This window comes from Colletotrichum orchidophilum (genome assembly GCF_001831195.1).
Source record: "Colletotrichum orchidophilum strain IMI 309357 chromosome Unknown Scaffold_33.1, whole genome shotgun sequence".
NCBI classification, from domain to species: Eukaryota; Fungi; Ascomycota; class Sordariomycetes; order Glomerellales; family Glomerellaceae; genus Colletotrichum; species Colletotrichum orchidophilum.
Window position 1 is genome coordinate 313,011 of NW_019172989.1, and position 16,038 is coordinate 329,048.

A 16,038-nucleotide genomic window follows, 5' to 3' on the forward strand; every position below is an offset into this window, starting at 1 on the left:
GACTCACTTTCTTCGATCACGTCGACTGCGTTGCCCTCAAATACGTGGGGGCCAATCTAGGGATTGCACCCGTGGCGCCACGTTTTGTCGGAAGACTTAAAGACCCTCAATAGCCACTGTCTTGCTACAACCACCTGTTTCCCACTCTCAATGATCAGATTCAGTCCAGATAGCCTCGCGGAGGATACGCAGCAGAGACATTCTTCTCATTTCGAGACCTATTACGTCTACCTCCATGGTACCTCAATCGGAATGCCTTGGAAGGCAACCTTGCGCATGACCGAGACGCACCTCACCATGTCTGATTGCAACCTCGGAGACCCAGGAATTGAGTACTAAGCCAAGCCAGCGGGCGTTCGTCGGTGAGTGCCTATACACCGCCACGGAGAGGAGGTTGGCTGCCGCATGCAATCAATTCCAAGGCAACACGAAGTTAGGCAATGGGATGATGAGTCGACGAGACCCAATTATCGACGATGCATGGTACCGAGGCCGGATCACCCCATTTCAACATCGTCAGTATCCGTAGATAACAAAACCTGGGTGTGATCCCGGTCTAGAATACATACAGACTTGTCAGGGGTTATGGGCAGATGGTGATTGGGGAATTGAATTGAAATGGCAATGAACGACAGGCCCCCCCCCCCCCAGCGGCGTTTGTAATTAAGTTGCGCTCACTCACAGCGATTCGATGATTATCAAGAAATGTCTCTTGACTAATATTCCACCGCCAAAACAATCCGGCTCGCCCGACCCGGGCCATGTCGCGAATATCCTAATAGAGTCTACTGATCTACCCCATGAGTTAATATACGTTCATGCATGGTCTCTGATAAGCCCTGGGTTAGTGACACCATGCAGCCATTCGTCACAGCATCCATCCTCTACGACGACGCGGACGGGTGGCTGCTTTCTCGCCAGCAAGACACCGTCAAAATTATTCCCTACCTGATTCCAATCCCTACTGTCTTCTTGAAGGGGGACGCCTCGGCCGCGAATGCACGGGTCGTCGCTTTGAGGCCTACCTAGGGCAGATAATTGACAATTAGTGGTGCTTGGCTCCAATGCCTGGCCCAGCACTCCTGCCAACTTGTTTCTTTCGATTCCAGACATTTAATTATCCCTTGGTTGCCTCGTGTGCCCTTTGGCGCCAGGAATGCTTGTTGAACGTTCCTAGCTGTGGTTGCCCAAGCGCCCGTTTTGACAATTATAATTTGACTAGTCTCCTGCCTCCATTCAAAGCCCTGCATCAATGGAACTCAAATGGCGGTTGGCCATGTGGTTTCTTATCCGCCCGGCGCTCTTAAAAAGGCCCTCATTGGACAGTGAGCCAGCAACGAGGCATCCCATCACATTGATGTTTGCTGTGCCTCGCAAACAAACTCGGCCGCCTTACGGATCTCCTAGACAATCCATATTTCTGGTAGCCTTGATGGCGTCAACGTCCTTCGCATGTGGCCTTCAAAGGCCTCGCGAATAGTCGTGAAGGATAGTAGTGTGCGTAGCAGCAGTTGGTCCACGACATGGTCTTTCAGGGAGGCTCTCTCGCATTGCGCCTCTGAGATTTTCTTTTTTCTGTTCTCCCTTGCATTCGACCTAGTTTTAGCCCCTAGCAGTCTGCAGACAATACTGGTCCCCTCGGGCCCCCTTACATCATTATACTCATGCCCAGGGGCTCACAGGGGCTCTGCGAGCGATGGCATGCGAAAGATACATACTATAACGCGATTTTATTGGGCTGATGACAATCTGTGCCGTTTCGTCGCTTGAAGTCGTGGTCAATGGATACTTTTCGCCTAGCCTCCTCAGCTGCCAGTATACAGGCCGCCATTGCAGCCATTGCGGCCGTGCCGCGCCAAAGCCCTATGAAAGGGGTTGCGGAACGGGACTCGGTATAGAGACTGACATGAAGACGGCAACGGTTCCCGGCGATAACAATGTTGTGGATCCTCGGCGCCGGCCGGGTCGATCGGGTGCCGGAACCAGATGCCGGAACCTGCAGGCGATATTACCATATCCGATCGATCCACCATTCCCGAAGTCTCCGCACCCGGATCTCTCTTGCCTCCTTACACAAGCACAAGCCCAATGCAAGCGGGAGGAGTACCCGGGATTTTTGCACTTTCAGATTATCGTGACGAGTTCCTACAGTTTTCGATTGGCTGCAAGAAGATCTACATATAAAAGCTGGCTCCAACCATATCCTGTCTCGGTGAATCGATCTCTATGCGTTGCGCTGACCGGGCGTTCCACAAGGCCTGCCAGCGAAGTATGCATGTGTGGATCGGCAACGACCGGGCATCAAGTTGTTGCCACATGGTAATAGAAGGCTACGAATCGGTCTTAAAAGGCAGGTGCAGCCATTGTTTCCGTGTTTCAAGGCGAGCTGACAGCCATAGCAGCACGGCCAATATAGCGCCACACAGGAACGAGTCAACATAGGAGGCTGTCCTGCTAAACACCGTCATGTACAATGCCCAACAACACCATCCCGATTTTTTCTTTGGACAGTCTGATCTCTTAGTTGCTAGGGCCACTTCGATACATGGTCTGCCTCAAATGCGGCCCTGCGGTTGCCTGAGATCCTTTCGACAAGAAGACTTCGTTTGCGGGCCTGCTGCATCGCCAATATAGCTGCGGTTCCATCGTGGCAGCGGTTCATTCGCACATCCTGCTCCAATCATTAATAACAATGCTGACGGCCTATCATGAGGCCTGCGTCTGAGAAGTTGGGGCGGACAGTTGGCTTCAGGGTTGCTGCTGGCGTCAGCCCAGATAGGGTAGGGCTGTAGGGCTGCCTCATTGGGCTGCAATACAGGAGTTGTCTAGAAATTATTTAGGCTCCGTTTCTCAAATATTCGTTGTTGTGGATAACGTTTCTAAACTCTCGATGCATCTAGCTCATCATGAATGTGCGTCGTATCATTCTACCTGGGGCTGCTGTGCTTTCCTTGAGTCTGGGGAATCTTGAAAGTTGTTTCCAAGATGACTCAATGTGAGGGGGCATGTCTAGAACAATGCTCTTGGAGATGTGATCTGTTTGAAGATAATAAGCGATGCTCATCATTCGTCACGCCCATCTGCATGTGACTACTTTGGAGTGGAGATATTGCGTCTGTGGAGCCACACACACTACCTACCTAGATCAACAAGCCAGACGACACTGCATCGCCCAGTCGGAATGGCCCGCAATTCCCCCCTGTACCTAGGCCCTGTCTGCCATTCTTCAACGGCGCCGAGATGTAGTACCGCAGCTTCATTTAGACATCGGGGGAGACCCAAGTTCCATGGAATCCGGGATACCTAGTTCGGCCATTGTGTAGATTCAGATCGATAAGTAAAGCGACTACTCCCGTCGCACTGCCCAGTCATGGATCCTGAAAGACGAGATTTGAAGATTAGACTTGGGCGACGGATGCCTGCGAAGGATCCGCAGGATTAATTTCCATGACGATGAGCTAGCTTGGACTACGTTCGGTGAGCCTGGAGGCAACGTTCTTGATGAGAGACAGTCATGAGGCGTCAATGCACTTTGTGTGAAGCTGTTAATTGCGAGGAACTTTGTGAAAGCCCGATCCGTCTGGGAGACGCCTTTGCGTTCCCATGCACCAGAGGACAGCAGGGACGGCCCCCGTCTGTCTCGGAATCAAAAAAAGACATCTACGAAGAGTCATGAGGCTTTCCAAGATGTGATTTCAATACAGCTGGTTGATTGTACGAGACATTGTTATGCAGAGCTTCCGTACTCGAACCACATCCTCCATCTTGCGCGACGTTGGACAAATGTGAAGTGACATGACATCCGAGGCGATACAGAGAGGTAGTTTTGCGGGATGATACATGAACCTGAGGGGTTCTGTCGTGCTGGTTCTCGAGCGTCGGTGTGACATATCGTGCATGCATCAGCTTGATGATACTGACTCTCCTGTCGAACACACGAGCCAATCAATGCATTCCAACACTCATGCTGGCACGCTATGTTGGATGCCTTATCATATCAGTAATCAGTCTGTCTGACGTGCAATTTCCACTTTGATGAAACTCGTTCTTATGTGTTGGGGCTCACGAAAAGCACATTTGCACTGACATTCACCAATCTCTGATGCTTAACTTTACAATATGTCTTACTCTATAGGATATGTGCTATATCAAAGTGCCTTGCCGGCCCGATGTCTCACATCTACCTTGTGGAAAACCATATTTGTGGCAAGTGGATAATGGAGACTACATTGAAATCATGCCGTTGTGTCGGTGAACTCACCGACACTTTCTTGGCATGGTATTTAGACGATATTGTTCCGATGAGTCACTGTACATATCTAGAGTCCGACGCCGGCAGTGAGGCTGCTCCTGCTACCAGCATCGGCTTGAGCCTTCTCAGCGATAGTCGTGGTGAACGTCGGGGGGTTTTTTTTTGTCTTTTTTTTAATTGTCATGTAATTGGTGAGTAGGGGCAAGTGAAATACAAGAGGTTGGTATCGTGGGGTGACGTGATGTCAAGTAAAGAAGAGGGTAAAAGCGGTGAAGACTACATGTAGACTAAGGCAGGTTAAGGTAAGGCAAGGGCACTTACCGGCCACACCAATCCTACCGCCAGGTTGCCCGGGTGCCCCCCCTCAGGATCTTGTTAGATTAGAACCGGAAGTTCAAGTTCTTTTCCTCGTGGAATCACGATTTTGTTACGAATTTCCAAAGACTGGCTTTGAAATCACGTCCATTCCAGGGAAACTCACTGACATTGGTGTCACTCTGACGTTCTCTCAAGCATCTTCAGCTTGCCCTACTTTTAGGCGGGTGCCACCCATCAACAATTTTCTGTTGGACTGAATCGCTTCCAGCTAGTCGTTGATAGGGTTGGCGCTGCATTGCCAACGAGAACTAAACGTGTGCATCGTCTTCCTAATTTACCCACATGTCGTTGTCGTTCCTTGATCTAATGACCCACTAAAAGAAGAAGGCAACCAAGCTAAAGCAAGATAATTGTTTGCCAAAACCCCTCACCTGAGCGGTATCAGCTTCCTAGTAAGGATGTTGTGGCTTCGATGGCTCCGTGTGGAGGATTTTCGTCTGCCAGCTTCCAACACGCATAGCCGATCAAGTATGGCTGTCTTCCCAACGATATTTACGACGCTCAACAAGGACCAACAGGGTACCGGCACTAACACTTGGAATTCCATATGCAGCCTGTTTTGAAGTGGGGTGGTTGGGCTCTCTGGAAGGCTTCCTGGCCCTCACCACGCCCGTTCATTGTGCATCGCCTGAAAGGCTACACCGTGGACCTGCATAATGAGCGCATATAATCAGGCGTCATGTTGATCTCGTGGAAGGAAGTAGATAATAGCGCAGCCAGCTGAATCCATAGACACACTACTGCATCGTCGGGTTTCACTGCCCATTGTGTCCTGAGTCCCGAGGAAAGTGCTCTTATAGCAATGGAGCCTCTCATGTCGACGAAGTGGAGAACCTTGAGACGCTATTCGTCATTTGGAAGGGCTTGTTTAGCAATGAATGAACTCACTTTACGTCTAGTTCCAGTCTGGAAGAGATGGATTGGTCCTTCTGACGGAAAGTCAATGCCAATTTCAGATGGAACATTGCTGAGCATTGAGACGATGAATTAAGCTTATTTTGGCTACCCTCATCGTTGCTTGCAAGAAAAAGAAAGGAGACTTTGGCATTTCATAGATCTAACAGTGAATACAATAACCGAGACTTGTTCTCATCCAGTTATAGAAGCAACCCCCATAGACTGAAAGAACATTATCTCAACTCGATAACAGACTGCCAGTTTGCTCCGTGCTGAAGTGCCATTTATATTTCATTTAACGCTGTGATCCTGTACTTAACAAATTCAAGCACGATTCATGGATAATTTGCACATTTACTGTGGTTCGTTCAGTGCTGGGAGACTTCAAGTGTCACAAGGTTGTATATGGCGTTGATTGCTAACCGCAATTAAAGGCGTCGTTTTGGCGACATCAAGTAAAGTGGCGATCACTTTACCAAAGATCAACGTAGATATACAGGTAAACAAGTTGCAGAAACAGTTCGTAACGTTAACGATGTTGGAGAATAAAAGTGATTGTTTTACCTCATTCCTCATTTTTGTTTCATCTTAAGAGTTGGGAAGCTTCTGAGAACACTCATGCCGTTAACCACTCGTTATAGAAAGCTACCGCTTTTCAAATGTCTGGGTTGAGAATCCCACCGCTCATGCCTGTGGCTTCATTCTCATCACTCCAGTCTCGAATGAAGCAGCCCGGAGACCCGACTCCAGTCCTTCAACCCCTTGACCGTGACATTCGCCGAGATCCAACCTTTCTTCTTTTCAAAAAAATAATAAAGACACCTGCGACGCAGCTGGCTGTGTTGAGATGCTTTCCGACACCTAGGCGGTCGTAATAGGCAGGGATCACGCGGAGACGAACACTTTTTGGCATACGCGCCCGTTAAGTAATCGGTTGTCTCTCGATGACTACAGTCAACCCCAAACGATCTGTGCTCAAGGTAGTTCTAAACAGCAAGCTCTTCAACAACAATCCATAGTTCACAAAGATTACGTAGCACACACTCAACGAGCTGCCTGTCAATGCGAAGGGAAAGCCTAGGGTCATGATTACAAACTCTGGTAGTCGCAGGATAACTTGGACAGTGACATATTAGAGTACACCCCCTCACTAGTGGCATGGTCTGCAAATCTGGGTTGACTGCAACGTTCAGATGCAGATGGTCGCAGTGATCAACGGGAGCAGGGAAATCAAGGTACAAACTCAAACGACTCTATTATATCATGGATATCATACAATGTTCTTTTATCTACGCCCAACGCAAGTTGGTCTGCTTCTTGCGAACCTAATTCTTCGTCAGCGAAGTTCAAAACATTCTGGAAGAACAGGAAACTTACAATGGGTCCCAATACAGCGACACCAACAGTGAGTGCGAGGACAGTCGAGATCAGGCTGATCTTGTTGAAGCCCTTGCCGAGGATATCAAAAGCAAAACTAGGCGCGACACGGCTGCCAAAGACATCGATGCCGTAGGAGAAAACCAAGCTGGTGCTCTCTACAATAGTGGGTGAGGTGATGATCTTCTGCACGCCAATAACGTCGCGCTGATGGGTGATGACCTGTCTCGGGTCGATTTCAATGGCGGGGTGGTACCTGATAAGGCCCTCGGCCTCCATCTCCGCTGGCGTCGGGTCGCGTCCGACTGGACGTCTCGGCTCCAGGAGCTGACGGGGGAGACTGACGATGGCGTGAGACTCTGGTAGGTAGCCAAGAACGTGGCGACTGGTAATGCCCTGACGAGTCTGCGTGACAGCAAGAGCTGCCAGAGGCGCAGACAAGATCCAAGCTTGGCTGATGACGGAGGGAAGGGGCAAGCCAGTCGGGGTATCAACAGGCTCGGTAGAAGAGAAGTTAGCAGCATCACCAAGCGGGCCTCTGTCGTCGGCGTATTCGCTCTCGTACAAGTCAGAGACGATAATCTGGTTTCCCTTGAGAGTTTGTCCAGACAGAGGCTGACCAGCATCGTCCTTAAGAGCATATTGTCCGAAGAAGGAACAAGCGAACCAGTTCTCGGCGAGAGTACACTCAATGTTCTTGTTGCCATCGACTCCCTCGTGCGTGGCTGAGTGGAGAACGGAACCGGAAACCGAGTCGATCAGGTAGATGTTGAGGGAAGACTTGGCAGTGTTGTAGGCAGAAACAACAACGGTGTTGGGGTTCAGGTACTTGTACTTGACACGCCTGTCGCCGAGAACACGCCCGATGGAAGCAATAGGATCGTGGACAGGGTGGGTTGCAATATCGACAATCTCATAGCCCGTTGGCGGCGCGAACTCCCAAGCGACCTGCTCCTTGGCGGTGCCCTCCTCATTGATGTAGGTCAGGCCCTTGAGCTCGCCCTTCAAGCCGCGAACGACGACAGTTTGTGTGGGTATCCAAGCAGCAGGAACATCACCGATGGCGCCTCCGTGTCCAACGGGGGCAAGCCATGGGCCCGAGGGGCTATCGACAATGACGGCGGCTTGAGTTTGCACCCACGAACCCTCAGGCATAGAATCGAGCATCTTCCCAGTGTCTGTGCTGGCAACGACGTAGTCTCCAAGGTAGCCGCGAACAGTAACGGTGGACTTTGCATCTTCGACAAAGATACCCTTGATATCCCAGATATTCCCGGGGGCGATGTCAACAGCATGGAGTTTCCAAATAACTTTGCCATGCTTGCCGATATCGATGCCGAAAAGCTTGCCTCGTCTGGTCACCAGAACCACAATCTTGTTGAAGCCGAAAGCATCGCGAGAAAGACCTTCCGTCTTGGATGAAAGTTCGGCTCCAGTAATGCTGCTAACCAGGCGCTGAGGAATGGAGGCGAGGTAGTCAGGCAAGTAGGCGAGATCATCAAAGTGACGTTGGACACGGTGAATGTAAGCAGACAGGACATTGTCGTGCGCCTCAGCTTCGAGAGTTTTAGCGAGGTCCTCGCTTTCAGGGATCTCTGCAAAGGCTGCGGCAACACCCCCTGTGAGACCTTCAGGGCGAGCCCAGGCCTGCTCTCCGTCGCGGACCAAGACCCAGTCATCCAGCGTAGTAACAGCGGCGCAGCGGACAGCGAAGTTGTCGGCGGCCTTCTTGATAACTTCAGAGACGGCGTGAAGAGCCGCAAATCTTTCGGTTCCTTCCTTGAGCGCCCACTTTCCGAGAATGGCATGCGAGCTTGACGAGGTAAGGATGACCTCCTCCTCGGTGATGCGCGTGAACCAGACATTGGCGCCCTCCGAACTGGTCGAGAAAGCGCCCAGCCCAGGAAGTACGGGCAGCTCGTGGTTTTTGGTGACAGCATTATTCTTGATGTTGATGTGGTAGACCTCGCCCTTGTGGCTGTCGGAAGATCTGCTGTGCACCAAGAAATGCGGCTCCGCATTCAGGTGATGCGGGGCATGAATAGCTATATCAAGGGTCTTCGGGAACGGAAGAGCAAACTCCTGCTTCGACTTCGTGCCCAGAACGTTGACCTTGAGCTTTGTGTGATCGCTATCGAGCCAGGCAACGATGGGAGACGCAGAGTTGGCGCCAACGAACATGACATCTCTTTTATCCGTAACGTCGCCTTTGCTGCCGAGGCTGATATCGTCGATACGCTTTCCAGTAAGAGTGTCGTGGACAGACACTCTCACAGCCCACGCACCGTCGTTTCCGTAAAGGCTGACGACGAAGATTTTCTCAATGTTGTTGGATACCTGTAGCGGGTTGGTCTTGCTCGCATCCTTGAATTCCCAAACGACGGTACCGCCGGCGCCGTTGAGCCTTCTCAGGACGGTCGAGCCATCTTCCTCCTCAAAGAGAGCCAGAACATCTTTGCGTCCGTTTTCTGTCATCTCCATGACTTCCAGATCTTTGATTGTGCCCACAAAATCGATCCACCAGGCGTTCCTGCCGGACAAGGCGTTCCAGGCATGCACTGAGCTGCCGTACGCAGATACAACCCAATCTTCGCCCTCCGCCGCTCGCAAGTGTCCGCCGCCATTTGTGATGTTTCCCGTCAGGAACTGGCGCCAAACAACAGCGCCGTTGCTAGGGTTGACAGCTCCGAGAACGCCAACATCGCTGAGGGTGTAGAGTAGCGAGGCCTTATCGTCGCGCCGGGGCTTGTGGAATAGGGTGGTCTCGACTTGGGGGACGCCAATGAGCTCATGGTGGTAATCGATATCGCCAACCTCGTCAACGAACACCGCGCCGACGAGCGATGTAGCTGCAAGAAGCAGCGTCGTAAGGCGCATGTTGATGGGTGGTGTTCTGAGCTTGTCGTGGAGTTGGACAGCTCCAAAAGTGTGTGAAGCTCGCACGTCACTTGGTGGTGGTTCGTCGTGGTGGGAGCAGTGCTGTACAAAGCATACCTTAGCGTAGGTACCTTACTGAAGGACCTTGTCTGCAGTGGAGGCCCATATTTGCGTTGGAGGCGTGGCTGATTGGATGTGGGGGAAGGCCCGTGCCAGGCGCGCAACATTGGCGGCCGAAAGCTTTCAGAAGACGGCGGCGCCGTGTTGTGTGACTTTCTTCTCCAGAGCCAAACACAACCACAAGCGCAAGGAGTCCAGCGCTCTCTCCCGTCGCCAAAGCTCTCAAAATGGTAATGCATCTCCTCTCAACCCCTCAGCTGTAACATGCTAATATGTGTAGGCGCGAAATTCGGAAAAGGCGCAGTCCATGCTGTTTCGCTTCCGCGAGGCGCAAGCAGCGGACCTGGGCATCATCGACATTGGCCGGACAAGACGACCGAGAGTGATCACCGAAGTCGATTCGATACCGTCGTGCGAGAAGTGGCGTGGCCAAGTGTTGAAGGAGATCTCGCGCAAGGTCTCCAAGATTCAAGACACAGCCCTCAGCGACTACCAGATCCGCGACCTCAACGACGAGATCAACAAGCTCATGAGGGAAAAGTACATGTGGGAGGTGCAAATACGGAATTTAGGTGGACCTAATTACATGCGAGGGGGCGGCAAGATATACGACGAGGAAGGACGAGAAATACCGGGAGGCGGCAAAGGCTATCGATACTTTGGACGGGCACGGGATCTGCCCGGAGTGAAGGAGCTGTTTGACGCAGCCAGGTCAAAGGCCAGAGACGAGAAACCTTTGGAGACGAGAGACGACTTGCGGAAACAGGTCGATGCGGCCTACTACGGTTACGCGCCAGACGAGGAGGACCCGGAATTGCTGGCGTTCGAGCTCGCAAAGGAGGAGGAAGCGTTCGAGCACATGGCGAAGACCGGGAAGCAACAACTTCCGCCTGGCTGGGAGGCTTTGCCGGGCGACACAGGCGACGGCAAGGCCTGGGAGCTACCGACGCTGGAGGAGGTGCAGGAAGAGTTGATCAACAGGCGGCGGCAGAAGCTCCTGGACCAATTATAGCAGCCAACCCGCGCGCTGCCTTTTCGCATACGATGAGAGCTGCTTTGATCTTTTTGGAGGGTCATGGGTCTTTTTCGAGAGGTTGTGTCGCTGCTGTATCATATTGCAAAGTCGGGGTTCAGTCATAGCCTGTGATGACGGCTGGCGTTCTTGGAGGGTTTTACGGCTATTCGAATACCAAAAATGCTATTTCTCATCAATTCGCCGTCGATTCAAGTTTGCATCAGAAAGCTTACTGCTGCTGCTGTACTAATGCCATTGCTGGGATGATGTCCTCGTAAGGTGGAGTGACCTGCTTGCTGTGTCAAGGTAAGAAAGATCGGTGAGCTCGGTGAGCGATAAGATAACCCCTCCACGTGACCAATCGCGAACTTCAATTCGAGCTTCGAAGCTCAACTTTTGCGATTGCATGACCAGCGTCATCCCGTCCAATCCGTCACAACCGCCGCCAAAATGTCGATGTTCCGTGCAAAGAAGCTCGATCTGGGATGTTTCGTCAACATCCGGACGATTCGTGACCACACGAAGCGCCAGGTCTTTATGCAGAACGAGCCAGAGAGGTTAGCAACGGAAACCTCACCAGCAAAGCCGACGAAACAATCGAAAAACTGACGCGAACCCGTGATTAGACAAGCTCTCCGATATATTATCCAAAACACGACGCTTCCCGGCCGTGTGCGCGCCGAGGCGCAGCTTCAGCTGGGTCAGATGCACTGCTACACCCGGCCGACGCAGATCAAGAACCGATGCATCTTGGGTGGCAAGGCCAGGGGTGTCTTCCGCGACTTCAAGATGACGAGGGTATGTCGAAGGGCTATTTATTGCGAGTCGCGAGATTTACTAAGATTTAATGGCAGTTCAACTTCCGCATGCAAGCGTACGAGGGGAACATTCCCGGCGTCAAGAAGGCCAGTTGGTAAACGAGGGAGGCAGCGGGGGACGATATCCAAAAGTTAGGCGCGGAAACGCCGTTGTAAGATATACTGGAAAGAAATATGCGCCTTTCGTTTGGCGTGCTACGCTTACGAGCTTGCCCATAGACGATTTGGGGTTCGGCGTTTGGTCGCATGTTGGCACCCTAAGGATATGTACAGATACAAATACTACACAAACAATGTACAACAACACAACTCCGTTCATGTGTGAGTTGATTCTGATTGATAGTGGACGACGTTCGGTAGGCGCCATGCATAGGCAGGAAATCTGACGAGTGCAATTGCCTTCTCACCTCCTTCTGAAAAGCGCTCTGAAAGCTCTAGAATCCGGTTTCACTCACTGAGCTTAAAGAGCTTCCTTGAGGAACTATCCCACTTCGCTGTCACCTTCCTCCTGGCTTCTGTCTTCTACTCTCCCGGGGCGCCTTCTCAACCGCTCTCACTCACTTCTCTCATCCTCTCTTTCTCTAATCCTCAGCCTCCATCTCTAAAAAGGCAACCTGGGTCAGCGCTTCCTCGCCATCGTTCCATTTCCAACTAAACTTTCCCTGACATCCTCTTTCTTCGGTCGCCGCTATGTTTCGCCGCCGCTGGTCTTGTCTTCCCAAAGACCCCATTTTCTCGTCCAACCTGGAGGACCTTGGGTTTGCGGCCCTTCCAGAAACCACATGAATAGAGCTGACATTCGCAGCTATTTCATCAACGACCAAGATGAGATCCGCAATATCAGAGAGCCCGATTACTACTTCAAGTACTATCTTACCAAGAATGGCCGCGTCAATGATCGCCAACGCTTCCATTTCAACGGTAAATACTCATCATTGCTTAAATCAATCGCGCCTTCGTCCTAACTCTCAAATCAGAAGCGATTCGCGATATTGTTCACGCACGTCTCGAAAAGGAAGGCTTGAGCAAGGTCCTCTTACCTCTCGGCACCGAGCCGACTTCACCCAGGGTGCCCATTTTCACCAGTGCCAACCTGGGCACTGCCTCGCGCGTCGTTGTGATCTTTGGCGAGCCCAGCCAGGATCTCGGCAACTCGGCCCTTCGCGTCGTCAATGGTCCTGGTGGCATCAATAAGGGCAGCATGGTATCAGTCGTTCAAGAGATCAACCGCCAGAGAGCTTGTCCCTCCGACGATGGCCCCCCTGGAATCATTCTTGCCAACACGGGCGAGCTCTGGTGGTGGCCCGAGGGGAAGAAGGCTCTCAGCCCGACTTCGGCCTTGGCTGTTCCTCGGAAGAGCATGGTTCACCACGGCCGCGCCAACAACCCAAAATACCATGCGATCCCCAAGAATGAGTCCCCCGAAGCACACATCGCATATGTTCTCGACGAGGTCCTCCCTTACCTTGTTCCGCTAGCTGCTCGACTCGACATCATCGGCATAGGTCTCGGTGCCGACTACGCGACCAGAGCCTTGGATAGACCTGACACATGGACTGCTCTCGGCCACCGGATCAACACCTTGTCCTTGCTCGGGAGCACGACGAGCATCGATGAGCTTTCTCACGATCCATTCAAGGAGTTTCTTCCCCGACGCACCCGAGCATACATCACAGATGACGCTCCCGTGCTAACGCCTCTGGCTCAGCCCGGCGGCAATCCCAACACTGCCTCATTCACGGAGCATGGCTGTACGGTCTACAGCTCTGGCGAAGTCTATCACGTCGAATGCATCCTCATCGCCGGCCGTGGCCCTATTCTCGACTGGATCCAGGAGGTCGCTCTCGCTGGCCCCGATTATCGCCACCCTGAGGTTGTTGCTGTCGACCCCTACATGCCGACGGAGGAGGAGTGGGCTGCCGGGGGATTCGACGAGCAGTGGGAGAAGATGCCCGAGTCCGCGAAGCCGAGCATCGGGTACGCCATGTCGCCCGAGGCACATGAGCATTGCGAGGTCCTAGAGGGGATTCAAGAGCGTGTGGTTGGACAGAAAGCGGGGCAGAGTGATGCCTGCGAATGAGTTGTTGGAGTGAAGATAAGGCATCCATCCCTTAGATAGAGATTCAAGGTGGTGGCAAGTAGAATTTTAACGCTTGCATAAAGCATGATGAACACTTTTGGGTCTCGAGAATGTTCAAAAAGAGAGTGGGCCGTGTATAGGTCATCGCAACAGCTGGTAGACACCTCTTTGCCCTCTCAAGCAATTTGAGGCGTTGCCATCCTTAAGTTGTAGCTGGAGAGAAGATGACGTTTGATGAGAGTGGGTTGAATGTGCAAATGGTATCATTGACATACGAATTATCGGAACAATGTTGTACAGAGTGTATTGACCTCTGCTCCTGCGCGCAGAGCCATCTACATTGGAAAACCACTTTCCATCCTGGCTTACACCTGAAGCAATGAAGCCAACCCAGCAACAGGCGGTTCAACCTGCACCAACAACTCCTTGGTCCGCCGTATCCTCTCCTTGACGACCTTCTCCTCCGCCGCCCACCTGCTCTCCTCCGTCTTGGTCTCGGTCCAGAACCCAAACGCCGATGTCGTGGGAGCGGCTTTGTTCTTCGCCTCTTCCTCCTTGGCCAACTTGGCCACCATGGCGGACCAGTTCTGCAGTCCCGTGCCCAAGCACTCGCGGCACGTCTTCCGGGCCTCCTGATCGCCGCCGAGTGGGCCGAGCTTGCGGAGCTGCTCCTCGGCGAGGTCGACCGCGTCGCGCGTCCACGCGAGCCCTTCGTCGCGGTTCGCTGCCGGCTTCTTGGAGTCCTTTGCGGCGGCGGCGGCGTAGAGGATCTCGCCAATGTAGAGGTTCAGGCCGGCCTCTTCGCACAATTCTTTCGGGTGGCGCCAGGGCGGGCGGGTGCCGTCGTCCGGCGGTGAGGGGTACTGGGGCGCTTGCGCCAGGTTCCACACCCTTTGCCAGAGCGTCGCGGGCGTCTCTGTGGGACGCTCTTGGCCGGGGAGGGCGACTTGGGGTAGGGCGCGGCGGGCGCGAAGGATGGAGATGAAGATGGGGAGCGCGGCAGTGACGTCGTCGTTGCGCGCCTTGTGGAGCGCGATGGAGGTGAGAACGGTCAGCACGTTTTCGGACGGCTGCGTCGTCTTGTCGTTGATGGTGTACGTGCGGGGATCGACCACGGGAGGGCTGCCGGGGGCGGTCTCGGTTGCTAGGGACAGTGCCCACTGATACATCCTCTCGGCAGCGTCGGGCATCTGCTTGTAGTCTAGGAAGGAACCGTATGCCAGCGCGGCGTCCATCTTTTGGCGGTTGGTGAAGCCCTTTGTCGTGAGGATGCGCAGGTAGTGGTTCTCGGCGGGCTCGTAGGCGACCTCGCAGTCCTCCTCCCTAGGCGCGCTCTCAGCGCCCGGTGGGATCGGTTTCGGGTGCGGGTTGGAGGGTCCCAGGACGACGTCGGCCGGGAAGATGATGTTCCTCGTCCTGTCCTTGACCCAGCCGTCCAGCTGCTCCGCCGCCTGCGCCATAAGCATCAGCACCTCGTAATAGCCCCTCCTCCAGTTCTCGCTCTTGGCCGAGACGTCCTTGCCCGCGTTGCCGATTCCGTCAATCGACAGGGGTTCATCCAGCAGCTCCCGGATCGCCGCGCCATCGATATCTGGGTTCTCCAGCCTGGCCAGCGCTCTCCTGCACGACACGATGACTTCGACCCAGTTCACGCTGTGGTTCGGGGTGTCCCTGGCGGCGTTCTTGGCGCCGCGTACACCCATCCGCGTCAGATAGGACCACTCGTGCGGCGTCGGGTGCTCCTTTTCCAGGCCCTCCTGGTTGAGCAGGAAGATGATGCCGAGGATGCACAGGGCGCCGCCCCAAATGGAGACATTGTAGCGGAGGAAGAGGCGGCCCTCGTAGCGCAGGAATCGCTTCTTTTCCGTGGTGAAGTAGCGGGCGCGGGGCCGCGGTGAGGTGATGGGGATCGACAGGAAGGGTAGCTGTGGTCTGCTGCTGCGCGAGGTGAGGGAGGTGTTGCTCGTGAAGGGCCGTGTGGTCTGGAGCCGGAAGAGCCTCTGGAGGAGGATTCGGCGGAGGGCTAGGCGCTGGCGCATCGTAGCTGCGGGCCAGGAGGAGATTTCGAGCAGGCGGGTTGTTGTGTTCATACGAGTGTGAGAATCATGTTCTGGCAGCTTTGGGTTATTGGGTGCGGCGAATTTGTCTTTGCAATGCGATGAACACGCCGGGAAGCTCAGAGCTTGAAAGACCAGGGAGCTTTCAGGTTGAGCCATCCAAGGTT

General features: G+C 53.3%; 5 protein-coding genes across 5 annotated transcripts; 3 read left to right on the top strand and 2 right to left on the bottom strand.

The window, feature by feature from the left end:
• Window positions 1-6,816: 6,816 nt before the first annotated feature.
• On the bottom strand, window positions 6,817-9,781 carry CORC01_04956 (uncharacterized protein; the record flags this gene model as incomplete). The annotated part of the gene is made up of 2 exons (XM_022616603.1): window positions 6,817-6,852; window positions 6,905-9,781. The coding sequence occupies 2 exons, from the start codon at window positions 9,779-9,781 to the stop codon at window positions 6,817-6,819; spliced, it is 2,913 nt and encodes a 970-aa protein (XP_022476965.1).
• A 427-nt stretch (window positions 9,782-10,208) lies between these two features.
• On the top strand, window positions 10,209-10,913 carry CORC01_04957 (pre-mRNA-splicing factor ISY1; the record flags this gene model as incomplete). Its single annotated transcript, XM_022616604.1, has 1 exon — window positions 10,209-10,913. The coding sequence occupies one exon, from the start codon at window positions 10,209-10,211 to the stop codon at window positions 10,911-10,913; it is 705 nt and encodes a 234-aa protein (XP_022476966.1).
• A 453-nt stretch (window positions 10,914-11,366) lies between these two features.
• On the top strand, window positions 11,367-11,833 carry CORC01_04958 (ribosomal protein S14p/S29e; the record flags this gene model as incomplete). The annotated part of the gene is made up of 3 exons (XM_022616605.1): window positions 11,367-11,473; window positions 11,543-11,714; window positions 11,771-11,833. The coding sequence occupies 3 exons, from the start codon at window positions 11,367-11,369 to the stop codon at window positions 11,831-11,833; spliced, it is 342 nt and encodes a 113-aa protein (XP_022476967.1).
• Window positions 11,834-12,516: 683 nt separating this feature from the next.
• Window positions 12,517-13,814, top strand: CORC01_04959 (Arb2 domain-containing protein; the record flags this gene model as incomplete). The annotated part of the gene is made up of 2 exons (XM_022616606.1): window positions 12,517-12,655; window positions 12,715-13,814. The coding sequence occupies 2 exons, from the start codon at window positions 12,517-12,519 to the stop codon at window positions 13,812-13,814; spliced, it is 1,239 nt and encodes a 412-aa protein (XP_022476968.1).
• A 365-nt stretch (window positions 13,815-14,179) lies between these two features.
• On the bottom strand, window positions 14,180-15,853 carry CORC01_04960 (uncharacterized protein; the record flags this gene model as incomplete). The annotated part of the gene is made up of 1 exon (XM_022616607.1): window positions 14,180-15,853. The coding sequence occupies one exon, from the start codon at window positions 15,851-15,853 to the stop codon at window positions 14,180-14,182; it is 1,674 nt and encodes a 557-aa protein (XP_022476969.1).
• Between the last annotated feature and the right edge of the window lie 185 nt (window positions 15,854-16,038).